This window comes from Nothobranchius furzeri, chromosome 9 (genome assembly GCF_043380555.1).
Source record: "Nothobranchius furzeri strain GRZ-AD chromosome 9, NfurGRZ-RIMD1, whole genome shotgun sequence".
Classification (NCBI taxonomy): Eukaryota; Metazoa; Chordata; class Actinopteri; order Cyprinodontiformes; family Nothobranchiidae; genus Nothobranchius; species Nothobranchius furzeri.
This window is the reverse complement of record NC_091749.1, coordinates 1,649,665-1,677,635: the sequence shown is the minus strand read 5'-3', so window position 1 is coordinate 1,677,635 and position 27,971 is coordinate 1,649,665. Positions and strand designations below refer to the sequence as shown.

At 43.6% G+C, this 27,971-nt stretch overlaps 2 protein-coding genes across 2 annotated transcripts in view; one reads left to right on the top strand and one right to left on the bottom strand.

Annotated features, from left to right (window-relative positions):
• ccn6 (cellular communication network factor 6) overlaps positions 1-27,971 on the top strand; it is a 63,924-nt gene that overhangs the window by 17,672 nt on the left and 18,281 nt on the right. The window contains exon 2 of the mRNA XM_054732428.2: positions 22,587-22,851. Within this exon, the coding sequence (XP_054588403.1) occupies positions 22,587-22,851 (265 nt within the window). The remainder of the gene's footprint in view (positions 1-22,586; positions 22,852-27,971) is intronic.
• Positions 18,551-21,638, bottom strand: LOC139071870 (uncharacterized). The gene is made up of 2 exons (XM_070555212.1): positions 20,647-21,638; positions 18,551-20,551 (listed from the first exon to the last, which is right to left on the bottom strand). The coding sequence occupies exon 1, from the start codon at positions 21,502-21,504 to the stop codon at positions 20,812-20,814; it is 693 nt and encodes a 230-aa protein (XP_070411313.1). The 5' UTR covers positions 21,505-21,638; the 3' UTR covers positions 18,551-20,551; positions 20,647-20,811.

Below are 27,971 nucleotides of genomic sequence, written 5' to 3'. Positions count from 1 at the left end.
TCCTCTAATATTGGCCTGTATTCAATTAACGACCGGGTCTCATATTTTGGCCGGTGCCGGAGTCGGCGGAGGTGAATAATGGCCGTTATTTTATTGTGGCCGGCTGGAATGTGGTAACAAGCAAGTACGGGGGGGGGGGGGTTATGTCATCCGTCTCACTTTTGATTTGTCAGTGATAGACCGCGAGGGTAACTTTAACCGTGCGGAGACGAAGAGGAGGCGAAAATTTCATATCAAGTTCAAAGAGAACGTGCTGATTATGCTGCAGAACACTCTGGGGAGCAGTAGCAGGGGTTGTATGAACTAGTCGACTTCACTATAGTGACTTTTATGCCTGTCATCGACTAGTCGCTGTCACGTGATAATGACCGGAAAGATGCAGCCCTCGGAAAAGACAGCAGCCTGCTGTCAGCAGGTGACAAGCTCCTGCGCTCGGGGGGGGGGGGGGGGGGCAACGCGCTGTGCCAGAGCATCGGTACTGACACGCGATCGTTCATGTCGGCTCATTTCCTTTAATGTTTTCTGTCTTTTATTTGCACCTGATGCGTTTCGCTGCTGTGGAGCGGGGCGCATCACCTTGTCCTCTGACGCACCGATCACTGATGCGGCCGCCAAGCAGCGAGCACCCCGCTGTTTTTGCGGTCGGTGGATCTTTTAGAACTGCAGTTCAAAGGTAACTCATAAGGTGAATATATATGAACCCAGGTAGCGGTTTTTCTTTAGGATTGAGAGGAGATGCAGGAAGATAATAAACAGGCAGGACAGAAAAATAGTCAAATAAAAACAAGTTAGTTTTTGTACCTGGTGGTTGCAACAAACAGACACCATTGAAGGTAATCAGAAGTGAGGAACAGAAAATGAAATAATTATTTTAATGTTTAGAGCAGCAGGAATTCTGAGAGGCTGCAGGCGCATCAGTGAGTTTGCGGCTGCTGTGCAGGGGGAGGGGGGAGAGGGCTGAAGCAGAAACTACCGTTGTTAAAAGAAATGTGTTTAACTTTGAAAATGTGGGCGCAATTTTAATTGTCAAAAACTCCAGCGAACCATTAGTTCATTTTGTTCAAATAGAAATAGAGGCCTGCCTCTAATTCTGGCCCTCCTTCCAATAAAGGCCTGCAGCTTGATGAGCTTGAGTCAAACACAGGCCCGGGCCTGTATTAGAGGATTTACGGTATATATATATATATATATATATATATATATATATATATATATATATATATATATATATATATATATATATATATATATATAGTTGCTGTTCCGCACCGTTGAAGCTTCCAGTGTGCAGTAGAGGGTACAGTAACGGTCGGAGGGCAGGCAGGTGACGCACGGGAGGTTTTGGCAGGTTAGGGTCCAATGAGAAGGTGTAGCTGATCAGACTTAGAAGAGAAGAAGAGGCTGCAACCAATGTGGAGTGAAATTTCCAGAGAGCGTTTACTTTGAGAACGATGGAGATAACTGATCACAAGAAACATGGAGAAACTATGAGAGACAACAAGGAGGATTAACAACTTGAGGAGATTCACAGGAGTCTAAAGGAGAAAGCCAGCACACAGACTTTACCACACTGGATAACGATTCGGCATCGGATGGTCATTTATTCTCAAGTGTGTGATTGTAGATTCGCCACAGCTGCATGGAGCGTTCGTCTGCTGACTCAGTGGTGAAGTACTGCAAGTACATTTTATTTCTATAGCACTTATCACAGCCGTAGAGTCACAAAGTGCTTCACACATATCAAAACAACAGATAATGATCTCAAAACAGACAGAAAAAATGTAATTTTAAAACACCATAAAACAAATGAAAGATGATACAAATCTGAGTTAAAATAAGAAAATACAGATTTATGTAAAAGCAGCTTTAAAGAAAAGGGTCTTCAGCTGTTCTCTAAAAGTGTCCAGACTGTCAACCCTACTTAAGGATAAAGGAAGACCATTCCAAAGTCGGGGTGCAACAGTCTGGAGGGAGCGATCACCTGGACTTTTATATCTGGTCTTTGGAACTTCTAGAGCAGGGGTGTCAAACTCATTTTAGCTCTGGGGCCACATTGAGGAAAATCTAGTTCCAAGTGGGCCGGACCGGTAAATTAATACCTGCTTTTCTCCCAGTCATTGAGGGCGCACCATCTGTAGCGAGGCTTACAGCGTGGGATGACCACTGCACTCCGACCCTGTCCAGGACTCCAACGAGTGCAGTGAAAATATCAGCTGCTGTTGTTGTATCCATCAATCTCCTCGGTGACGGTCAACGTGTCATCAACTCCACGGATGAAAATCGCCAGTTGAGCAACATCTGTAATGTCCGTGCTTTCATTAATAGCAACTGGAAAAGTAATAAAGGACGTTACTTTTTCCTTCAATTGGCAGTCCAAATCCGCTTAAATATCGGAAATCCTGTCGAATTGTGTTTCTGGTCAGGCTGATATTTGCAAAAGCTTGGCGCTTTTCAGGGCACACGATCTCCACTGCCTTCATCATGTACGTTTTTAAATATTTCCCCTCACTAAATGGTTTTGAAGCCACTACAATTTCATTAGCAATCAGGAGGCTAGCTTACACTTTAGCATCACTAATATCTCAGCTGTGAGTAAACGCAGACTGCTGTTTCTTCAGTCCGGCCAACAGTTCATTCACCTTCTCTCTTCTCCGCTGTCCTCCAAATTTGTCATATTTTTCGGCGACGAAGGTTATATTCTTTCAGCACTGCAACGTGCTGTGAACACACCAAACAGACAGCTTTTCCGTTCACTTCCATGAAAAAATAGGGGGATGTCCATTTTTCTTGGAACGACCTGCACTCTGTGTCCACTTTTCTCCTTTTTGACAGAGACATCTTGGGTTGAAGCACAAAATGTAGACGCTGGATTAGATATCAGGGGCAAAACAAAGTAACTTGTCAGAACACCTGTTGCACTTGGTTGACGTACTTGCTCTGGCTGAGGATAAACGGCTTGCTTGCTTAACACAATCAAATTACACCATCTAGTGAACGTATTGGGAACAGCAGGTTTTTTATTGAAAAATTAGAGTTTATTTTCACTCTACATTGTAAAGTATAAAAATAAAGTTTATACAACCATCTCGTGGGCCAAATTTAACCCAACCAAATTCGGCCCGCGGGGCGTATGTTTGACACCCCTGTTCTAGAAGGTTCTGGTGTGTGGACCTGAGGGCTCGGGTTGGAGCATAAGGCTTTAACAGTTCAGTAATATAGGGAGGAGCTTGACTATGTGGGTGTGTGTCACCACAGTGTGAGCCTGGTGAAGCAGATATGAACCAAGCCAGACCTGACGCCACCCCGTCCCCCAACGGCCACCACTCAGCAGCCCGAGGAAAGGAGGCCTCAAAATCCACCATCAGGGAGAGGTTGAGAACTAAGGAGCAGATAAGTCACTGGCGATCCTCTGGACCATACCCCTTTCAATCAACGAGGTCCCGAACACCTCAGCCCCGCTGATGGGAGTCCACAATGCGGCAGATGAGGTAAGCTGGGTGGCCATCCACATCCAGGGCGGGAAGAGTATACTCGCGGACATCCTTATGTAGTGCGGGCCACCAGAATTTGCAGGAGATTAACACCACCATCCGGCTGATGATAGGAGAATAAAGAAGAGTTGTACCAGTGGAGAAGTTTGACTCGAACTGAGGAAGGAACAAAAGTACGTCCAGGTGGCCCAGTTCCTGGATCAGGTTCCTGCTGTTGAGCCTTGGTGACAAGGTCCTCGATGTTCCAGGAGCAGAGGAAGGATGGGTGCGGGATCCTCCTCCCCTACATGGGCGATCTGGAGAGACAGTAAGTAGGACGGGTTCTTATGATCAGTCCACATCGTGGCCAGATGTTTCACACCCCCCAACGAATGACACCACTCCTCTAGAGCAGGTTTTATAGCTAGCAGTTCTCGGTCCCTGACCTCCTTCAGCTGGAGTGAGGCTGTGAGAAAATAATGCAGAAGGGTGGCGTTTATAGACAGCTAATACAAAGATGGCGTCTTTGCTGGAGGACTGTGAGAAAAGTGCACCAATCACCGAATCTAAGGCATCCACCTCTAGAGTGACTTGTTTGAGGGGGTCTGGCTTGGAGAACAGAACTTTAATGGTTAGGAAGGCTTTCTTGTCCGCTGTTGACCAGGAAAAGGGCGTCTTAACAGTGGTGAGTGATGTCAGAGGTGAGACTGCTTGGCTGTAATTCTGAATGAATCTTCTGTGAAAATGAGCAAACTCTAGGAAACGTTGTGGTAGTTTGTGGTTCTCCTGGATGGGCCAGTCCAAGAAGGTTCTCTGGATCAGTGCACACCTGCCCTCCCTCAAAGATGTAACCCAGGAAGGCGTTGGACGACTTGTGAAACTTGCTCTTTTCTGCTCTGACGAATGAAGGCTGAAGGACCGGTCGGACGTAGCATTGGTGTTGGGTTGGATCCTGGGAGTAGATGAGAATATTGTCTAGATAGACAAAGGCAAACTAGTTAAAGGAGACTAGGAGTCTAAACCAACAATTTCCTTGTTGTTGTTGATGAATAAAACAGCTGGGGTGGTCAAAAGTAGGTGTCAAAGCCATGTGTGACCTATTTTTATGTAAATTAGAAAGTGTAAAAATGTGATTTTCTGGGAAACCTCTCGTAAAAATATCGTAAGGTGGAGCCCTTCTTCCTCCAACCTGCTCGCCATCACCCTTTGAACATGAGCTCCACCTCTTCCAGCCTCGGCCATATTTAAACCAAACGCACCCGCATACTGTCATAGAACAAAAGTCTGCTAGGCTAGCCCTAGCTCCAAGTAGGGGCTGCATGACAGTCTTTTTTTTTTAAGTCGACCGTCAAGTAATGAAAATCGAGTCGACTTCGACTAGTTTGTTGATGACGTCACACACCTGAAACGGCTAAAACTGAGTGTGGGGGGTGGCTGGAGTTTTAACAGTTAAAATTGCACCCACATTTCCTAGGTTGACAGACATTTCTTTTAACAACAGTAGTTTCTGCATCTTGCCCCCCCCCCCCCCCCCCCCCCGTTGATACGCCTGCAGCCTCTCAGAGTTCCTGCTGCTCTAAACATTGAAAGAATCATTTAATTTCTGTTCCTCACTTCTGATTACCTTCAATGGTGTCTGTTTGTTGCAACCAGCAGGTACAAAAACTAACTTGTTTTTATTTGACTATTTTTCTGTCCTGCCTGTTTATTATCTTCCTGCATCTCCTCTCAATCCTAAAGAGAAACTGCTACCTGGGTTCATATATATTCACCTTATGAGTTACCTTTGAACTGCAGTTCTAAAATATCTACCGACCGCAAAAACAGCGGAGTGCGCGCTGACCGCCGGCCGCACCGGTGAGGTGCGTCACTGGAGGACAAAACAGGTGATGCGCCCCGCTCCACAGCAGCAAAACGCATCAGGCACAAATGAAAGACAGAAAACATAAAAGGAAATGAGCCGACATGAACGATCGCGTGTTAAATTAGTTTTTGAGGTGGCGACACCTGATTTGGTAATGTTACTGTGGCGGTGCTCAGGACGCAGATGTCTGGAGCGCGTCAACGATCAGAGCTTTGCATGCGCAAGCTGGTTAATGCTAGGATGGGGGTGAGGGGAAGGTTAAATTGCAAGAGGGTAAAGGTAAAAAAAAAAGAGAGGGTAAAGGTCACAATTCGGTCAAATGTCCGTTTTACGGCGGGCGTCAGATACCGACGCTCTGGCACAACGCGTCGCCTCCCAACGCCCAGGGGCTCGTCACCTGCTGTCTTTTCCGAGGACTGCATCTTGCCGGTCATTATCACGTGACAGCGACTAGTCGATGAGAGGCATAAAAAGTCACTACAGAGCAGTGAAGTCAACTAGTTCATACAACCCCTAGCTCCAAGCTAGGCCCTTCTCACTTATCGCAGGACTCTTCTCAAGTCTTGGACACTATGAATCCAGCTTTACACATTGACTGATACTCCAACACCAACTATTCAGTCAACTCAACCATCATCTGTACCTAAAGTGTGTAGTTCTATGGTATCACTAGCGGTTAACACATGCTATTACTTTGCTACCGGGAGATTTTGAGACATCTTTCTTTAATTAACTGCCAGCTTTCATTTAACAGCTTTTCCCAAACAACTGTGTTTCTTTTTAGTAAACTAAAAGACATGTCGTTAACGGGGACACGCGGTCCTGGTCCTGGAGGCCCGCTTTATCGAGTGTTGTCCTGCTTTAGGACGTAGCAGCTTGTTAGCTCCGTTACACACGGTTGGTTAAGCATCTTATTCAAATCAGGTTTGATATTCTGATTGTAACGTGATGGAAGTGGTTACTTTTATTAACTGATCAATAAGATGTGATATTCCATATAACTATGGATTATCAGTATTATTGATCAGTTAATATTTGATTGATGATGAAACCAGGTCATTACGGTGAGACCAGGGATTCAGAACACTTTACAATAATTTGAGTCAGAGGCAAAAGTAGTTTGTAAAATTAATGTAATACTATAATTGTAGTACTGATGACAACACAGAACACATGATGATGAATGATGGTTGAAACAAGATAACTGAGATAATGAATGGGATGATGGATGTGAGCTTAGATGTTATGTAGCAGAACCTGATTAACCCTTTGGGCCCTGGCGCCTCCCAATTGGGGGCCTTTGGAGTTTCATGTCCCAAGTGTCAGTGATGGTTTGCATTCCCCGAGCACAGCTACAATCAAACCAGGTTAGATTGTAAACAAAGCAATTTTTGGTTTTTGATACATTAAGATAAAATAATACTTGAACTTTGTTTTAGAAGAGCTGCCCTGCGTGAACGTGCTCACAGGATGGAGGTTGTGAGTTCAAATTCCATGTAGGAAATTTTGCCTATTGTTTTATTTATTCCAGGGGTCCTCAACTACATTTGTTCAAGGGTTTGTTTTTTCCTGCAGACACCAGAGAAGGTCAGATGCTCTTGTAAAATAAAGTTCATATATCATTGTATCTTAATTTATTACAATTTAAATGGCCTTGTTTCCCATCTGGGCTGTTTGTTGGGCTAGTTGTGTTTGGAGCTTTTAAAGTTTTAAATCTGCTGGAATGTTACTGACAGCAGCTACGTTTAAGTGTTTCAGTCTTCGTGCTTCAGCGTGTAGGTGTAGATCCTCAGTCATCCTGGACAGGATCATCATGAAAACATCTGGACTTTTCTGGTTATTGCGTCTCATCAGAGACATTTTCAGCTCTAAAACTGGGCTGTGAGCAGGAGGCTTAGAAGTACTGGTCACAAACAAACACACTGATTGTGCTGCAAGTAGTTTTTTAAACATTTGTTGTCTAATTTAAAGTCTCTTTCCGGAGTATTTCTCTTTTCCGATGGCATCATCTAGTGGCAGACAAGCATATCACACGAATAATCTCCATTTTTTTAAGATGATGAATTCACGTTTCTGTTTATAAATGTGCTTCTGTACCGACTAACAGAAAAAAACACATTGTTTTATTATTCTCATCTCATGTTGTGTTCTCATATATTTTTATTTTAGAGACTTGTAAGAAAGAAAAAATCTTTTCTATAGCGCCTCTCAAGATAAAAATCACGAGGCGCTTCTAAAAAAAGTAAAATATAAAAAAGAATTTGGAAAATGATTAAAAATGTTTAAAAAGAGCAAAAATAGACAATTGTAATTAAAAATGTAAAGAGAGAGAGTGAACAGGAAAGAGGAAAATCAGTGGATCCTTAGGAAGGTGGAATAGGTGTGCAGAGTAGGGCCTGCACGACTTTATTTTTTTTAAAGTCGACAGTCAAGTAATGAAAGTCGAGTCGACTTCGACTAGTCGTTGATGACGTCATACGCCGGAAGCGGGGGGGGGGGGGGGGGAGGGGGGGGGGAGGCAGGGGGTCGGTCGGGAGGTTCGCTGGAGTTTTTGACAATTAAAATTGCGCCCACATTTTCTAAGTTAACATCTCTTTTAACAACGGTAGTTTCTGCATCCTGCTTCAGCCCTCTCCCCCCTCCCCCTGCTTCAGCCCCTCCCCCCTCCCCCTGCGCAGCAGCCGCAAACTCACTGATGCGCCTGCAGCCTCTCGGAGTTCCTGCTGCTCTAAACATTAAAATAATTATTTCATTTTCTGTTCCTCACTTCTGATTACCTTCAGTGGTGTTTGTTTGTTGCAACAATCAGGTACAAAAACTAACTTGTTTTTATTTGACTATTTTTCTGTCCTGTCTGTTTATTATCTTCCTGCATCTCCTCTCAATCCTAAAGAGAAACTGCTACCTGGGTTCATATATATTCACCTCATGAGTTACCTTTGAACTGCAGTTCTAAAAGATCTACCGACCGCAAAAACAGCGGAGTGCCGCTGCTCGCCGGCCGACTACAACGGGACCGTTTTTGCTGCGGAGTTCATGCCGGAGCGGAGTGGAGATAGTGGAATCTTGGGGGTGCGTCACCGGAGGACAACAGGTGATGCGCCTCGCTCCGCAGCAGCGAAATGCATCAGGCACAAATAACAGACAGAAAACATGAAAGGAAATGAGCCGACATGAACGATCGCATGTTTAATTTGTTTTTGAGGTGGTGACACCTGATTTGGCGGTGCTCAGGACGCAATGTCTGGAGCGCACGTCAACGATCAGAGCTTTGCATGCACAAACTGGTTAAGATTAGGATGGGGGTGAAGGGAAGTTTTAATTGCAAGAGGGAAAATGTCACAGTTTGGTTAAATATCCGTTTTACCGCCGGTGTCAGTACCGCACAGCGCGTCACCTCCGCCTCGATCCAGACGCGCAGGGGCTCATCACCTGCTGTCTTTTCCGAGGACTGCATCTTGTCAGTCATTATCACGTGACAACGACTAGTTGATGACAGGCATAAAAAGTCACTACAGAGCCGTGAAGTCGACTAGTCGACTAGTTCGTACAACCCCTAGTGCAGAGCAGAAAAATGTCCGTGAAAAGTTCATCAACTCTGCATCAGCCGAGGTATTCCTTACATTTGAAGTATGTGAGAGGTAGTCTGACGCTATTGGTTAGTTCTGGTTGGCGCTCAGTTTCCTTTTGCTTGGAGCTCTGCGGGGCAGGGGGCGTGCTTGGCAACAAAACAGACGTATTTCTTACATTATATCACAGTACATGATGAGACAATCACTTTTATGGATTATGGACAGATTATACATAATTTCTGTAAAGGGAAAACTCCGGAATGATACTTTAATACAGGCCATTTAAGGTGATGTTATTGTTCCTTTATTCCCAGATCATGTAGCACTCAGAGCTTCATAGAAAACGTATGGTCAATCCATGTTATCAATATCGGTGATCAGCACTCTTAGAAATCAGTATCGGTGATCGGCAGCAAGAAACCTGATGGAAGCATGCCTAGAATATACTTATCAATAAATCATAATTAAATCCCACAAATAGACTAATCTAGTATAAATAAGATCTGGCATGAACATTTGTGTTAACTCATTATTCATTACTGTAGAGCATTTAACATCACTTTACTCTGTAAACATGTTGTAAGTGCACCGTAAACATGTTGTAAATACACTGTAAACATGTTGTAAGTACACTGTAAACATGTCGTAAGTGCACTGTAAACATGTCGTGAGTACACTGTAAACATGTTGTAAATACACTGTACACATGTTGTAAGTACACTGTAAACATGTTGTAAGTACACTGTAAACATGTTGTAAGTGCACTGTAAACATGTTGTACGTACACTGTAAACATGTTGTACGTGCACTGTAAACATGCTGTACGTACACTGTAAACATGTTGTACGTGCACTGTAAACACACGGTACGTACATTGTAAACATGTCGTAAGTATACTGTAATCATGTCGTAAGTACACTGTAAACATGTTGTAAGTACACTGTAAACATGTTGTACGTACACTGTAAACATGTCGTAAGTACACTGTAAACATGTCGTAAGTACACTGTAAACATGTTGTAAGTACACTGTAAACATGTCGTAAGTACACTGTAAACATGTCGTAACTACACTGTAACCATGTCGTAAGTACACTGTAAACATGTTGTGCGTACACTGTAAACATGTTGTACGTACACTGTAAACATGTTGTAAGTACACTGTAAACATGTTGTACGTACACTGTAAACATGTTGTAAGTACACTGTAAACATGTTGTGCGTACACTGTAAACATGTTGTACGTGCACTGTAAACATGCTGTACGTACACTGTAAACATGTTGTAAGTATACTGTAAACATTTTGTAAGTACACTGTAAACATGTTGTAAGTATACTGTAAACATATTGTATGTACACTGTAAACATGTTGTAAGTACACTGTAAACATGTCGTAAGTACACTGTAAACATGTTGTACGTACACTGTAAACATGTTGTAAGTACACTGTAAACATGTCGTACGTACACTGTAAACATGTTGTAAGTACACTGTAAACATGTTGTAAGTATACTGTAAACATGTCGTACGTACACTGTAAACATGTCGTAAGTACACTGTAAACATGTCGTAAGTACACTGTAAACATGTTGTAAGTACACTGTAAACATGTCGTAAGTACACTGTAAACATGCTGTACGTACACTGTAAACATGTTGTAAGTACACTGTAAACATGTTGTAAGTATACTGTAAACATGTTGTACGTACACTGTAAACATGTCGTAAGTACACTGTAAACATGTCGTAAGTACACTGTAAACATGTTGTACGTACACTGTAAACATGTTGTACGTACACTGTAAACAAGTTGTAAGTACACTGTAAACATGTTGTAAGTTCACTGTAAACATGTTGTACGTACACTGTAAAAATGTCGTCAGTACACTGTAGACATGTTGTAAGTACACTGTAAACATGTTGTACGTTCACTGTAAACATGTTGTAAGTACACAGAGCATGATGTTGAACACACTGTAAAATTAGAAAAGTTATTCTATGACTTGTTGTAAACAGAAACGTTAAACCTGATTAACACCACAGCCATGTGCTCTGCGCCGTTATCTCTGTCACTGTAAATGCGGAGAAAACAAACTAATCAGATCCTTTTGTCACCTTTAACATTGTTTAATGTAACGTTTCATTCATTACAAAGTTGAATTACAACAATCCAACGAGACAGAGCCTGGGTTTGTGTTCTGAACAGTTTAAACGTGTCACGCTGCGAGCGCAGGAGGATTGGACCCAAAACGCAGAACACCACAACTCGAGGCAGGAGAGGTCGTTTAAATAAAAAATCCTTTTATTAGGATGAGAACTGAAAAAACAAAGACTGTAGGACACGAGGTCAAAAATCTAAAGTTCTGTAGACAAAAAACAAAAGCTCTCACATGAGCCAGCATCTATAGTAACTAGAGGGGGACAAAAACAACGCTGACAGAAGACAATGGACCGACACACACTGAGGGACAAGACAGGGTTTTTAAACACAGATGGAGGGGATCAGGGGAACAGGTGACAGGTGTGAGGAGTGAGATCTGGAGGGAAGACAGGTGCCATCAATAACCTAAATGGGGGAAAGAACTAAGCAGGAGGGAACATAAACATTAACCTATAAAACACGGAATAACTAAACCTAAAGACTAAGGGCAAATATAAACAACTAATACAAAATCAAATAGGAACTGCCAGGGAGTGACTAGGGGGAGACATGAGGGAAACCTAGAGAGAGCTGGGGACCAGAGGGACACAGAACATGACAAAACGTGTTTTAAAAGGAGACGTGTGAGGTGTCAAAAAGCAGCACCTGCTATTGAAACCACTAACAGGTGAAAAACACTGTAGGCACAGACGGCTACAACTTCTGGATCCATTTATACAAACTGTTTTATCAATCATCTTCTGTTGAAAGATAACTTTCACATACTTGAGTGAACGGTATGGGTCGCTGCCACCTGTTGTGATCAGTTAAAGCAGCTCTCGGCTGTCTTACGGTGGGCCCAAGTGGAAGTGCTGCTGTGGCTCCCGTTGTTTTCTTTACTGTGGGAAACGGGTAATAATGGCTCTGTGATTGCCAACCCCTGGGTTAGGTACACTCAACCTACGCTGGTCAGCCGAATGCAACCCACGAGATGGAACATATGGCATGAGCAGTTCAGATTAATAGCTAGGAGCAAGTCCATTCAAACGCTTGTAAGCTAAAACCAAAATCTTAAACTGCACATGGAACTTAACTGGGATCCAGTGTAGAGAGGCAAGAACTGGAGCGATATGATCAACCCTACATGTGCCAGTCAGGAGACGAGCTGCAGCCTAGCAATACATCTATGATTAACACCCAAGAAAAGACCATTGCAGTAGCCTAAACGAGATGTCGTAAATGCTGGATACGCTTCTGGAAGTCATCCCTGTTCAAAAAGGATTTTACCTTGTAAAGCTTCCTTAGGACAACAAACTCCAACCAAATTATTGACTTGAACATCAAAATTGAGCTGAGACTCAATCTTAACACCCAAAGTGGAAACAACATCCTTTGCATCATATGAAAAGCCACGCATCAACGACTGAGTAACTGCAAGAGCACCACTCGGTGCAAACATGACCATCTCAGTCTGAGTACGTGTTTAATACTGGTGCTATACCGGAGTTACATGGTATGTGTCTCTTGCAGCATGCTGCATAGTTGGAACCCGTTTTTCTTCTTTTTTTAGTGGTTTTAGTGGTGGAAGGTAATAATACTAGATTACTGCCTATGTGTATAAATACACTCTTCTATTCTATTCTATTATTCAATTCTATTATTCTATTCTGTTCTATTCTATGATTCAATTTTATGCTATAATTCTATTCTATAGTTCCATTCTATGCTGTTCTGTTTTATTCTATTATTCTATTCTATTCCATTCTATTAGTCTATTCTATTCATCTGTTCTGTTCTGTTCTGTTCTATTTTATTCTACAATTCTAGTCTATTATTCTATTCTATTCTACATTATATTCAGTTTTATTTTATAATTCTATTGTATTCTATAATATTCTATTGTTCTATTTTCTGTTCTGTTCTATTCCATTATTCTGTTCTGTTCTATTCTATTCATCTGTTCTGTTCTGTTCTACTATTCTAGTATATTATTCTATTCTATTCTATTCTATTCTATTCTATTCTATTCTATTCTATTCTATTCTATTCTATCCATCTGTTCTGTTCTGTTCTATTCTACTATTCTAGTCAATTATTCTATTCTATTCTATATTCAGTTTTATTATCTAATTCTATTCTATTCTGTTGTTCTATTTTATGTTCCATTATTCTATTCTTTTCTATTCTATTATTCTAGTCTATTATTCTATTCTATTCTACATTATATTATGTTTTATTTTATAATTCTATTCTATAATATTCTATTGTTCTATTTTATGTTCTGTTCTGTTCTATTCCATTATTCTGTTCTGTTCTATTCTATTCATCTGCTCTGTTCTGTTCTATTCTACTATTCTAGTCTATTATTCTATTCTATATTCAGTTTTATTCTATAATTCTATTCTATTCTATTGTTCTATTTTATGTTCTATAATTCTATTATTTTCTATTTTATTCTATATTCAGTTTTATTCTATAATTCTATTCTATTGTTCTATTTTATGTTCTGTTCTGTTCTGTTCTATTCTATTCTATTCTATTGTTCTATTTTTTGTTCTGTTCTGTTCTATTCTATTCTATTCTACATGAACAAAAACATATAGTCGCTCCAGCCTGCATCCTGTTACTTATGTGCAGCTAGAGGAACTTTCTAGTGGCCCACCACATCATCACTGATTTATATAAACGTATAGTTTCTATGTTAAGCATAAGGTCCAGCTTTTATTGTAATCGGATTACATTTTCTATGTGTTTTACTGATTGCAGAGTGTCACACCAGAGACAGACGGTGGATGTGTCCTGCTAAACAGGGGCTCCTAGGTATTCTTCATAAGGGATGCAGCTCCCTACCAGAACAGAGGCCTCCCCTCAGAAGTAAAGAACATTACATTTATGGTTTATGCTAAAGCAGCCCTGTTCACACACATGGCAGCACTTTCATAAGCATGTTGACACCCCAGTCCAGCCATTTTCTATTACAACTTATATAAAATGTCCGTTCTACCTCAAAACACGTCATTTTTTATTTCTATACATATATTTTAAACCTTAAAATCCTAACTCTGCTGTATAAATATGAGATATGTCTAAAAGCCAGACTAAGTAATTATTGTGGACAGATGCTGCATGGTCTTTTGACACCTCCGGTCTTAAATTATTTATTTACTTGGATCAAGTGTAACAAGCAACATAACTATTTCTGTTTTCTTCCAGACAACGGTGACACGCCGGAGCGTGGCTGTTGACACAAATGGACCTTCTTTCTGTCGGCCATTTTCATTCGATCCAGTGAGAAGGTTCAGGGCAGCCAACAGACGTCGTCTGGAGTTTGAAGACTTTCCCCACATTTCCATGAGACTCCTCGTACGACCCAGCACCATCCGTTACGGCTGGAATCGAGACGGGGACAGGTCAGCTCTGTTCTGGACTGTCCAGGGAAGTCCAGCTTGCTGGCTGGGGAGGAGAGGGTGTTGTCTAAGCTGACACCCATAGTATAAGAAGGAGCCCATTCTTCCCAGCAGCTGTCAGACTCTATAACACAGTTTAGTTATTCAAGCATCACCTGTTCGCTGTTCTTCCTTTAGCAGCTTGGTTCTAGTTTCCTTCACCAGGATCACACACACACACACACACACACACACACACACACACACACACACACACACACACACACACACACACACACACACACACACACACACACACACACACGCACACACACACACACACACACACACACACACAAGGGACTGTCAGCTCTCAGAGCTCTGTGAAGCTGACCCCCATCAGCTTCACAGAGCTTCGTCTCAGCTGTTATTTTCGTTAAGGAGTGTGCACGTACAGCATGCGCGCCTCATGCACGAGCCTCCTATTGAAGCTGCCGTTACGCTTTTGGCCTGAGGGGGCAATCGCGAGCATAAAAATTCAAAACTCCCTAAAGTCCCTTTAAAAGTTAAGAATTTTATTACTAAAAATTTAACTAGACTGACTTTAAAACTAAATGTGTGGTGTAACCATAGTGGATGAGACGGTGAATGGATGACGTGTGATGTTAATCAGAACCAGCAAATCCGAAGAAGCGATTAGTTCTGACGGGAACTGAAGGTGATGTCTTTGCATTAAGCTTTGGTTAGGAGGTTCATAAACACATGCAACACCATTTGCCGGTCTACCTACCCTTCAGATCAGGAATATTGAGGTCCAGCTTGACCCTCTCTGGAACTGAGCCGGTAGGAAAAGCAGCAGTTCCGATCAGTCCATTCTGTGAGTTACTTCCGGGTACACAACAGTTTTTTGGCGTCTGGTGAGACCCAAGCCTGGGTCTTGATGGTTCAGCTCTTATTCTGAAAAAAACTGTTGCCGCAGTTGGAATAAACACATTTTTCAGCTTGTCGTTGGTTCTTTCGGTTGAAGAGCAGAGGTCAGGATTGGCCACTCCGTCACTTTCTCTGGAACGCTTTGAACTGGCGTTAGAGATGACGTGGCATAGTTTTATACTTCGGATGTTATGGTTTATTGTCGAATGAAAAATTACCAAACACCATCAGAACCACGCCTCCGTCAGATCTGTCAGATTCTGATTGGATCAGTGAAAGGAATGTGTCATGTCTTTTAACGCTACGTGAAATGAGTCCTGTTGGAACATTTAAAGTCATATTACTTATTATATTCTATAGGATCATAATAAAGTAATTAATATTTTGATTTCAGAGATCGGTCACATCTTATTCATTGACTAACACTTTGATGCATTAGCTTTATTAAAATAGAGTTCTATGATTAATTAAAAGAAAAGAGTTCATTCTTCATTCTTCTGTTGAGCTGAAAATAAGCAGGTTAGAAGGAATGCATGAGACCTTGAGACCATATCATGCAGACTAGTCCTGTGCAGAGGAGGGAAAAATAAGAGTCATTCTTTCTGTTACATATCCCCCCTTTTCAATGGTACAGTGGTCCGTGCAGAGACCGCCTGGCGTTGAACAAACCAGAGTCCTAAAGGGACCCCGATGACAAGGGAAGGTGTAGTTCCCCCCGGAAGAGGCCAACAGTGGTGAGGTACAAACCCCACTCCGAAGAACAGTCTATGGTTTCAACAGTCTGGCATAATCTCTTTGGAAGCACACAAGTCAGCAAATTAGTAAGGTATCCACGTGGGGTAATAAGTTGAAGCAGGAGCAAAACTTTACGTATCATAATAATTCATTACACACACACACACACACACACACACCAGAGTAAAGCCTGATTTATGCTTCTCCGTCTGCGTCAGTGTGGAGACATGCAACGCCATTATCCGTCCTTGCGTAGGGCTCCGGCAGGCACGCAAGTACGTACGGAGTCGAGCCCACTTTTTTAAACATCCATCGAACGAGACGGATTACGCAAGCTTGTGATTGGTCAGGATGCCGCTGTTGTTTACAGCGCCGCCATTGCAAAGAGAGCCGAGTTTAACTAGCGGCAGACACGGAGAAGCTTGAAGAATACCTCGCGAAAAAACTCTAAAAATATGAACGTTTCATCCTCCCGTGACTGGAGGAGTGAAAAGATGCGCAGCAAGCATTTTATTTGTGGACGGAAATGACAGGAAACGTGGGTTTAGAGGTGGTGAGCGCATGAAGAGGTGGGAGAATGAGAGACAAATACGTCCGTGTTAAAAGTCTCTTATATACACAAAAAACACAACATAAACACACGATCTTGGACCGATACATGACAGGATACCACAGAACAGCGCTACGCCCTCTGTTGTCCTGCCGGGCAATTGCTTTGCAACACTCCCCAGGAGACGGAGAAGTAGGAGAGCAAAACGCTTCCGTCAATCCGTGCGTGTCTGTCCCTTGCGGAGCTGACGGAGAAGCATAAACCAGGCTTTATTATTCACTTAAAATAACTCAAATGGTTCTGGTTGTGCACGTAAAAGACTATTATCAGATTCTGGTTCTGTGTGTGTGTGTGTGTGTGTGTGTGTGTGTGTGTGTGTGTGTGTGTGTGTGTGTGTGTGTGTGTGTCCATCGGTTCGTTGAAGTCAGTGTGATTCAGCAGGTGATTTTAGCACCCTGGCCATTCAGCACAGATAACTGGTTCTGCCCCTTGAACTTGCTCCTTGAAAGGTTTATGGACATTTTCCTGCAGTGATGTGGTGGAGGAGGTGTCTTTCTTGGATCGAATGTGAAACTCATTTCTCATCTGCAAGTCTAACTCTAATGATCTCCTTACCAGACGTGTGGAGCGAGGAGGGGTCACGGCTGGTGACTGTAGTGTGGAAGTTGATTATGTCAATTCAAAGATACTTTATTAATCCCAGAGGGAAATGAGTCACTATCAAATGACATCCTATCATAAGTCCTTTCCTGACATAAAGATCAAAGTCCTAATAAAACAACAAGTTAATAAATTAAACATCAAAGGATAAAAATCATAAGTTGACAGATAGATCAAAGGGTCATAAATTCTTTTTTGACACATTGTGGTGTATACATCTCTGTGCCACAGCCGAGGCAGAGGTGATGCCACCAGAGCACGGGTTATGAGCTGTGCTGAGGCGGCGCGTGTCAGACGTGAGTAAAAGACAGAAAATATGAGCAGAAACAAAGAATCGTGTGTTAGGTTGTTGTTTTTGCTGGCGCCACTTTGAGCATGTTACTGTGGCTGTGTGCAGGTCAGCAACGAGCTCCGGAGGTCATGAATAATCAGCACTCTCCCTTCTTGAGGAGATGCTGAAGCCAGTGTGAAAGAGGAGCCCAGACTTGGGAAAAAGGGTGGAGTAACTCCACAGGTAAAGTTATGACCCTCCCACTGTCCTGATGGGTGTGACCCCGCGAGGAAAGCAGGCCACTGAGCAGGGTTGACGGTTTATCCCTTGGGTCCTCGTGGCAGGGGTGAGGAGTGAGCACCACCTCACCCCTGCCACGAGGACCTTTGAAAAAGTGACAGCATGTGTGCACATTTTCCTTAATCTACAGATCTGCGTGGTTGAACCGCTTCATTTGGAAGCAAACTTAGTTTGCAGTAACTGAATGTGGAGTAACCAAAGCAAATTTGAAAGAAAAAACACAATTCTGTGGGATGTGCTACTTATGTCTCAATCTTTTTTTTCCGTTCCTTAATTTGTGTAAAAATTCTGCAATTTTGAAATCTTTCATATTTTGAATCTCTGAAGTATTTGTTTTAGGTTTTCTTGTTGTTTACTCTTTATTCTTATTTTTTACTCCTGTAATGAACGTTGTTGCTGCTGTGACACCAAGCTTTCCCCACTGAGGGTCAATAAAGCGATTTTCTAATCTATTTCTATTCTATTTATGTATCCGTAATCTTTCCAGTTCCTGTTTTAAAATAGATTAAATATTTTTTCACGGGCCAACAACAAAACCCACAAAACAGCAACTCTCTTATATGAAAATGCAAAATCTCACCTATTAACTTTCATGCTTTGGAGCAGAAAAAGTGCATAAAAACCTAAATAATCCAGCCCAGTGTGCTCCCCTCTGACTTACTGTGATGCTCACCTGTTCCAGCCAGACACCTGCACCAATGGGGTTGGCTCTGAGCTGAGGAAGGAGCCGTGTTGTTCTGTTCATCTTCATCACAGACAACAGGTGCTCACATAGATAAGTGCTGCTGAACATGGAGAGCATCTGAGCAGCTGGACCATGCGGTTGGTCAGTAGGTCAGGGAAGGAAGATGAAACACTACAGCAACCGTAGAGTCATACTGACTTGGGCGTGTTGCTAAACTGAAGTTAAACCAGCTCCATCAGGAGGTTGGTTGGTGAGCTTTCTGCGTCGAACAGATTACTGAGCTGTTAAAATTCATTTCTGGGCTTCAAAGTCAGCTAATCGCTGAGTGAACTAAGAGGAATGTTTGCAGTTCGTCCAAGACTGAGGAGGTATCGCTGCAGATGCTGATGCTAGCAGCATGGATGCTAATGAATGTAAACAAAAAGGAGGGGGAGCTTCGTCAGATGCGCTAACGCCGCAAAGCACTATGGGATTTGTAGTCTTTGCAGCAAAATCGGCCAGCGGGCCACTTTAATATGTATTTGATATTTGATCTTGCGGGCCAAATAACAGACAGCGGGCCAAATTTGGCTCGAAGGCCTGAGTTTGACGTCTGTGCCCTGGGGTACCGAAGGAGACATTATCAGATGTTCAGCTAACAAGAATCAGAGAGACACTGACCCAATCTTTCCAGAGTTACTGTTAAGGCAAACAAACAATGGTTTTAATGGTGATGCATGCTCCACATGAGTCTGCTCAATGCAGGAAACACAATGCCTGTTGTCATTAGGAGAAAAAGCACATATATGTGTGTGTATGCTGCTGTTATTAGATCCAACTGCAGCCGTTGATACGACTGACCAAGATATTTTGCTTAATCGGTTGGAGCCGTGGGTGGGGACCACTTTAATGGTTTCCGTCATACCTCCATGGTAGGAGGTTTTGTGTGAAAATGGCGGAAGTGTTTTCCTCCTGGGGGGCTCTGCGTTGGGGGGTTCTGCAGGGCTCAGCTCTTTGTCCACTCCTATTTGCCATTTATTTGCTTCTGCTGGGGTCCGTCTTCCGTGGTGCTGAGTTTCATTTTTATGCTGATGACTGCCAGATCTACTCACCACTGTGTCCTGGGAATGGTGCCTCTGTCACGACTCTGGTTAACTGTGTTAATGAAGTCAAGTCCTGTGTGACAAACGTTGTGTTGTCTTGCTTAATCTTATAATAAGCAAACGAGGCGTGAAAACTCCTTTTCAGATCTTTTATTTAACACCAGCCACCGCTCCTGTATCATCCATGGCGTTCTCCCCCTTGTTGTCTTGCCTTCTGGGTAATTGAGTTCTTCCTGAACTATCTCATAACATAACAAACACCACCGCAGAGCCAGTAGGCTCCAGGGAACTAAAAGGACGTAGGTCCGTGCACCCACAGAGCAACAGACTGGTGTTCTTAAATACAATAATGGCCTTTATTTAATTTATCTAAAAACATACAGATAAAAATATACTAGATTAAAAAGGAGGTGCTACACAGGTCAGTTATGTTAAAAACAGGGAAAACCTAAATAAATCCCCCAACTGGCTCCATTAAACGTATCCGGTGTGGGAGATCCGGTGTCATGACTGAGGGAAGTTTCCTGACCCAAGACATGCAGAATTCACACTAGGAGACGTAGGTAGGAAAAAATAAATGTTTTATTTTAAGGAGAACTAAAGGTGCACCGCCAGGTGTGGCGGTGATGTTGAGCACAGCTCCAGGGCTGGGTCTGTTGAGACAAACACTGTCAGGGTTGGGCAGCGGGGAATAGAATTTGCAGGACTCCGTTTGTAGTGGATCTTACTGTGGGGGCTGAAATCCAGAGCTTGGGAGGGTAGCCAGGACTGGGGTGAGAAACGTCAGCGCGAATCCAAAATCCAAGGGAGGTGAGCGGTGGGAGAGCGGGTCAGTTCGGGTGAGGAGGGAGATCAGGCTTGGAGATGAAAACCAGGTTATTGTAGAAAAGGTTCGTGGTGAGAATTCCTGGTGAAGGGAAGGCAGAGGGCATCAAAAACAACAACGACGGACAAATATAAGGCAAGAAAAAAGCTGTAGTTTTCTATAGTGGCAAGAGCTACCCAAGGTGAGTAATCTTCCGGCGAGGTGAAGTGATCTCCAGCTCCTTGTAGTTGATGAGGGAAATCACCGCAGCTGGCCGCTCTCCGGAGCCGCCCACCTGCAACGACTTAAGGTGATTAGAGGAATGTGCAGACTCACCCCAGATCCTGACAGTACCCCCCTCCTCAACGGCCGCCCCCTGGCGGCCTAGCAGAGGAGGAGGAGGAGGAGGAGGAGGAGGAGGAGGAGGAGGAGGAAGAAGACGAGGCCCTGGAGGTCTCAAAATCTGTGATGAGAGAAGGGTCCGTAATGAAAGACCCAGGGACCCATGACCTGTCCTCGGGGCCAAAACCCTCCCAGTCAACAAGGTATTGCCGTCCCCGTCCCCGGGGACGAACGTTGAGGAGCCGCCGGACCGGATAAACCAGGCCACCTTCAAAGAAACGAGGAGGAGGAACAGGAGAGGGACACAGGGTGCTAGACAAAACAGGCTTGACGAGGGACACATGAAACACAGGGTGGACCCTAAGGGAGGAAGGAAGGTTTAAACGGACAGTGGAGGGGCTAGGGACTGCAGCAATGGTGTAGGGACCAATGAAACGAGGAGAGAGCTTCCGGTTGGAGGCTCTCAGGCGTATGTCCCTGGCGGACAGCCACACCCGTTGTCCAGGAACGTACTGAGGAGCAGGACGTCTGTGCCGGTCAGCAACTGTCTTGTTGCGCTCGGCCGTACGTCCCAGGGCCGCGACGGTCTGTGTCCACATACGCCGGGCCCCACGGAGAAACTGTGGAACCGAAGAGGCGGCACTTACTTGGTCCGAGGGAAACAGGGGAGGTTGGAAGCAGGGGTCAGGAACCTTTTTGGCTGAGAGAGCCATGAAAGCCAAATATTTTGAAATGTATTTTCATGAGAGCCATATATATGTTTTAAACACTGGATACAACTAAATGTGTGCAATTTTAAATAAGACCAACATTTTCTCATCACCTCTAGCTCATTGATGCCAAAAGTGCCCTTTTTTGTTACTTATGTGCGAAAAAGGGGTTTTCTCCTTTCTGACTGCAGATCCCAATGCAGCGTAAAACTGATGCAACGGGATGTCTCCTGTCGGGGCACCAAACGAGCTCATTGTACCTCGCCCTAACCTCATCCTCTTGTTATTTAACCTTCCCCTCACCCCATCCTAACCTTAACCATCTTAATAGCTAACACGTTACCCTAACAGTGACCAAGCGTTTGTTTCCCACATAAAATTAGTTGGGTTTGTACCCGCAACGGGGAGGTTTCAACTACCAAGGTGCAGGCTAGAAGTAGGGGGTATTTGTAACCCTTGCCTGGGCGGCAAATCCGAAAATTCAGTCCGAATGCATGGGAAACAAACGCTTGGTCACAGTGAGAGTAACGTTTTAGGTAGCAAGAGGGTGAAGGTTAGGATGAGGGTGGGGGAAGGTTATAAATAGTGAAAGGTTAAGGTTTAGGTGTGGTTAAATGAGCTGGTTCGGTGCCGCATCAGCGGACATCCCACCGCGTCAGTTTTACGCTGCATTAGGATCTGCAGTCAGAAAGGAGAAAACCCCCATTTCGCACATAAGTGATGAAAAAGAGCACGTTTGGCATCAGGGGTTTGACGCGGAGGGTGGCTGACCAAGTGTTTGTTTTTGACGCGCTGGGAGTGAGAACGTGTTGCTGAAACAGGTGCGGTAGAAAATGGATGGCTGTTAAAATGCACAAGAATGTTTTTTATGCTTAACACTGTGGTTTCTGTGAATTATCTGAGAGCCACATGCAGTCATCAGAAGAGCTACAGGTTCCCTACCCCTGAGCTGGGGTGGGGGGGTGATAGTGCCAGTTGGCACTGGGAGTTCTCGTGTTAAGATAAATGCCAATTCAGTGTGTCTGAAAGCTGCATCATAATGTGAAGCAAATTCAAACAACATTTTGTTTTTCCCCTTTCAACAGAATGTCAGTGGCCATCAGCTGCCCCCCCAAAGAGGGAAGGCTCCAGTTGAACGTCGCCAGTTCTGCCAGTGGCCCTGCAAATGTGGCGAGAGGTCTTATTGCTCCCCCGGGGTGAGCTCTGTCCTGGATGGCTGTGGCTGTTGCAAGAGCTGTGCACGGCAGATTGGAGAGTCCTGCAATGAGAGGGATGTGTGTGATCCACACAAGGGCATGTACTGTGACTTCTCATCAGATAAACCAAGATATGAGGTCGGCGTGTGTGCATGTGAGTGAATTTCTCTAAATGATGTCAAAGTAGGTGACAGGAGGACCCAACAAAGCAGGTAAAGCAGTGAGTCAGTGCTTAGATGGGTCAGTGTGACACACGTTAGCAGCAGGACAACACTGAAGACGTAGAAGAAGAAAGTATTTTTTTTACTTGTCCATCAAGATGAAAATCAGAAAGAGCCTCTCGATCCAAATCAAAGCCTTACTGTCATAAATACTTCCTACTTTGCTGTCTGTACTGATGTCAAAGCTAAAAATAGAATAAAAAACTTACAGTAAAAATTACAAAAAGGATAAAAGCTAGTTCCAAAGGTGGTATTTTCTTGAAAAAGAGTATGGGGGGGGGGTGATCCCCCCCGTTTTATTGCAGTGATGCAATTCAGCATGCTCACTGTGAATGAAAAGGTTTGGATTACATGCACCTAAAAGGCTGGTTCATATGCAGAAACCTGAAGGATGCATACTTCCATGTCTCAGTAATTCCTAAACACCAGGGGTTATCAACATCATGCCATTCACAATATCACCAGCTATCATTTCCTGCCAAGAAGACATCTATCATGTTCAGCTACCGTCATGATTTAATTGCATCCACCACACAAACGATTATGTTCATGTGTTCATCAGCATGAAGTTATTGACGTTATATAAGCAAACATGGCTGGAATCAGTTTTACTGTAATCTTGTTATTATTTTCGAAGTGTGTGTGCTGCTGTATGAGGGCATGGCCCCGCTGTGGCATTATTAAAGTCTACCCTGTTAAATCAGATCAGTCAGTTGGGAAGAATAAGGTTGAGGAATTTTCCAGGCTTCCGTACCAGTAACCTGATTAAGTGGAGAAGGGGTTTGACTCGTTTCAGCACATAAACACAATAAACACACCAGTGAAGCATGTGTGTGTGTGTGTGTGTGTGTGTGTGTGTGTGTGTGTGTGTGTGTGTGTGTGTGTGTGTGTGTGTGTGTGTGTGTGTGTGTGTGTGTGTGTGTGTGTGTGTGTGTGTGTGTGTGTGTGTGTGTGTGTGTGTGTGTGTGTGTGTGTGTGTGTGTGTGTGTGTGTCTGCTCTGTCTTCTCGATCCCCAGTGAGTCGTGGAGGATGGCTGCTTATACTGAGCCAGGATTCTCTGGAGGTTTCTTCCTGTTAAAAGGGAGTTTTCCTCTCCACCGTCGCTACATGCTTGCTTAGTGTGAGGATTGCTGTAAAGACTCTGACACTAGTCAGTGACTCGATGCAACCTGCTGGGTTCCTTGTATAGGAAACTTGTTACTGATTGGCTTAATGACCTGACCTGTACTGGAATGTTTACTGTGTGAAGGTCCTTGAGACGACTCTGGTCCTGATTTGTTGTTATAGAAATAAACTTTAATTGAATTGAATTAAAACATTAGGATTTCTAATGTTGTAATTCACCACATAACCAGCTAATGTAGGTGAGGGCCCGTGTGAGAGAGCCACCACAATAGAAAGCCCAGCTTGCTGTGAGCGAGGGTAGCGAGCGATCCTGCGCCTAATGAGTGAAAAAAAAAAGGGCTATGGTCATTTTGGTCTGAACTCTCTTTTCACGTGTCTGAGCAGAACCTCCCTGAACCGTCTACAGGTGGTTCAGAACGCCTGTGCTCGGCTTCTGACCAAGTCCTCCAAACACCCCCACATCACCCCGCTTCTCCTCCAGCTTCACTGGCTGCCAGTCAACTTCAGGGTTCATTCAAGATCCTGGTTCTGGTCTATAGGGCCTTACATGGACAAGCACCATCTTACATTGGTGATCTTCTTAGTCCCTACACCCCCAGCAGGTCCCTGAGGTCCAGTGATCAAAGCCTACTGGTTGTGCAGCACCAGGCTAAAGGTCAAAGGTGACAGATCATCTGCTGCTGTGGCCCCCAGACTCTGGACCTCTCTCCCCCTGAGCCTGAGATCACTGGACTCAGTGGTCTCCTTTAAAAGCAGCTGAAGACTCACTTGTTCAGGCTGGTTTTGAGGTGACCTTCTGCTCATTTTTCATGAGTACCTTCTCCTCATGCTGTTTCTTTCAATTCTGTCTTCATCAAGATGCCATGATTGCGTTTTTCTTTTTTTTTCTTCACATTTTTTTAATCTAAATTTTTTCCTTTCCCCCATTTTGTTTTATATATTTTAAAATGTTTTTAATGGTTTTGTTTTGATGTGCCCCGTGCTTTATATCTTGGAGGGGCAGCAGTAGCTCAGAAGATAGTTGGGTTGTTCAGTAATTGTACAGTTGCAGGTTTGACTCCGGCTCCAACCAGAGAATTCTGCTGTTGTGTCCTTGGGCAAGACACATAACCCACCTTACCTGCTGGTGGTGGTTGGTGGGACCGGTGGCACCCGTGTTCAGCAGCCTCGCCTATGTCAGTGTGCCCCAGGGTAGCTGTGGCTACATCGTAGCTCATCACCACCAGGGTAGAAACAAAGCGGTACAGAGGTCAGAGGTCCTACTAATCTGGATGAGTGTACCAAAAGTAGAACACCAATATGTCTGTTGGGTCGGACAAGTCTGTCTTTGGACCAATGAAAACGGCGCATCACTTTGAACTGAATAATAATGAACCTCACACGACTTATGAATGTTCCATAAAACCTCGTGCCAGATCTTCTCTGGTCATCCAACACCCAGGTCAAGCTCCCAAACTTGTCCGATGATGAGTACTGATCTGGGTAGAATGGTTTACGCAGAACTTTCTTGGTAGATGATCCAAGATCTCATTGAGATCCAAAACAGGCAGGGGAAAACATTCTGAGTTAGACTTGACTAGCTGTCTCAGTCACAATCATCTAAAGCACACTGGCCGAATCGGAAGTCAGCTGGAAACTGAATTAATCAGAAAGTAATGCCGGTTTTATTAAATACCATTGTTTATAAATTTGGTAAATCAGAATTTGACACGTTTGAGGGCAGAACGTCCCTCCTTCCTTCAGATACAAAGATGGTTAACTCTTTGTGTGAATGAGAATGTTATGTGAAGTGGATGTTATCATTAATAATTATCTTATTATACTGTGTATGAGATTAGATTACCGTAAATCCTCTAATATTGGCCTGTATTCAATTAATGGCCGGGTATCATATTTTGGCCGGTGTCGGAGTCGGCGGAGGTGAATAATGGCCGTTTTTTTAATTGTGGCCGGGTGGAATGTGGTAACAAGCAAGTACGGGGGGCGGTTGTGTCATCGTCTCACTTTTGATTTGCCAGTGATAGACCGCGAGGGTAACTTAAACCGTGCGGAGCCGAAGAGGAGGTTAAAATTTGAAATCATGTTCAAAGAGAACGTGCTGATTATGCTGCAGAACACTGGGGAGCAGTAGCAGGGGTTGTATGAACTAGTCACTAGTCGACTTCACCGCTCTATAGTGACTTTTTATGCCCGTCATCGACTAGTCGCTGTCACGTGACAATGACCGGCAAGATGCAGTCCACGGAAAAGACAGCAGCCTGCTGTCAGCAGGTGACAAGCTCCTGCGCGTCGGGAGACAACACGCTGTGCCAGAGCGTCGGTACCGACACCCGCCGTAAAACGGGCATTTAACCAAATTGTGACGTTTACCCTCTTGCAATTGTACCTTCCCCTCACCCCCATCCTAACCTTAACCAGCTTGCACATGCAAAGCTCTGATTGTTGACGCGCTCCAGACATCTGTGTCCTGAGCACGGCCACAGTAACATTATCAAATCAGGTGTCGCCACCTCACAAACTAATTTAACACGCGATCGTTCATGTCGGCTCATTTCCTTTTATGTTTTCTGTCTTTTATTCTTTTATTTGTGCCTGATGCGTTTCGCTGCTGTTGTTATAGAAATCACACACACACACCTGTTTTGTCCTCCAGTGACGCACCTAACTGATGTGGCCGGCGAGCAGCGGCACTCTGCTGTTTTAGCGGTCGGTAGATCTTTTAGAACTGCAGTTCAAAGGTAACTCATGAGGTGAATATATATGAACCCAGGTAGCAGTTTCTCTTTAGGACTGAGAGGAGATGCAGGAAGATAATAAACAGGCAGGACAGAAAAATAGCCAAATAAAAACAAGTTAGTTTTTGTACCTGGTGGTTGCAACAAACAGACACCATTGAAGGTAATCAGAAGTGAGGAACAGAAAATGAAATAATTATTTTAATGTTTAGAGCAGCAGGAACTCCGAGAGGCTGCAGGTGCATCAGTGAGTTTGCGGCCGCTGCGCAGGGGGAGGGGGGAGAGGGCTGAAGCAGAAACTACCGTTGTTAAAAGAAATGTGTTTAACTTTGAAAATGTGGACGCAATTTTAATTGTCAAAAACTCCAGCGAACCATTAGTTCATTTTGCTCAAATAGAAATGGAGGCCTGCCTCTAATACTGGCCCTCTTTCCAATAAAGGCCTGGAGCTTGATGAGCTTGAGTCAAATACAGGCCCGGGCCTGTATTAGAGGATTTACGGTAACCTGTTAAATCAACACCTACTAATCTGGAGTAGTTAAGATCTGAAATGGATCATTGCAGGAACAATATTCAATTTGAAGACGTCAGTCAATTCAAACATTTGATTTAAACATTTTGTTCGTTCAACTCATGATTATTCCAACTTATAAGTTGTAAAGTCGCTTATTTCTGACATTATTTTTTCTGATGTTATGTCTATTTTGAGATTGTTATGATTTTATGATTTATTTTGATCTATGTGAAGCACTTCGAGATTCTATGTCCGTGATAAGTGCTTATAAATAACAGTTGTGTCTGCAAATGAAAAGTTACGTTCTGGTCATTTAGTAGGTGAAAATTTGACCATTGGTAATTTACATAAAACTACAAGGACCACCATCACACCGTTTATAAAACTACAAGGACCCACCATCACACGGTTTATAAAACTACAAGGACCCACCATCACACAGTTTATAAAACTACAAGAACCCACCATCACACAGTTTATAAAACTACAAGGACCCGTCATCACACAGCTTGTAAAACTACAAGAACCCACCATCACACAGTTTATAAACTACAAGGACCCACCATCACACAGCTTATAAAACTACAAGAACCCACCATCACACAGTTTATAAACTACAAGGACCCACCATCACACAGTTTATAAACTACAAGGACCCACCATCACACAGTTTATAAA

Excerpts from the sequence above, each read along its gene's own strand:
- LOC139071870 (XM_070555212.1), bottom strand. The coding sequence starts at position 21,504 with ATGGCTCTCTCAGCCAAAAAGGTTCCTGACCCCTGCTTCCAACCTCCC.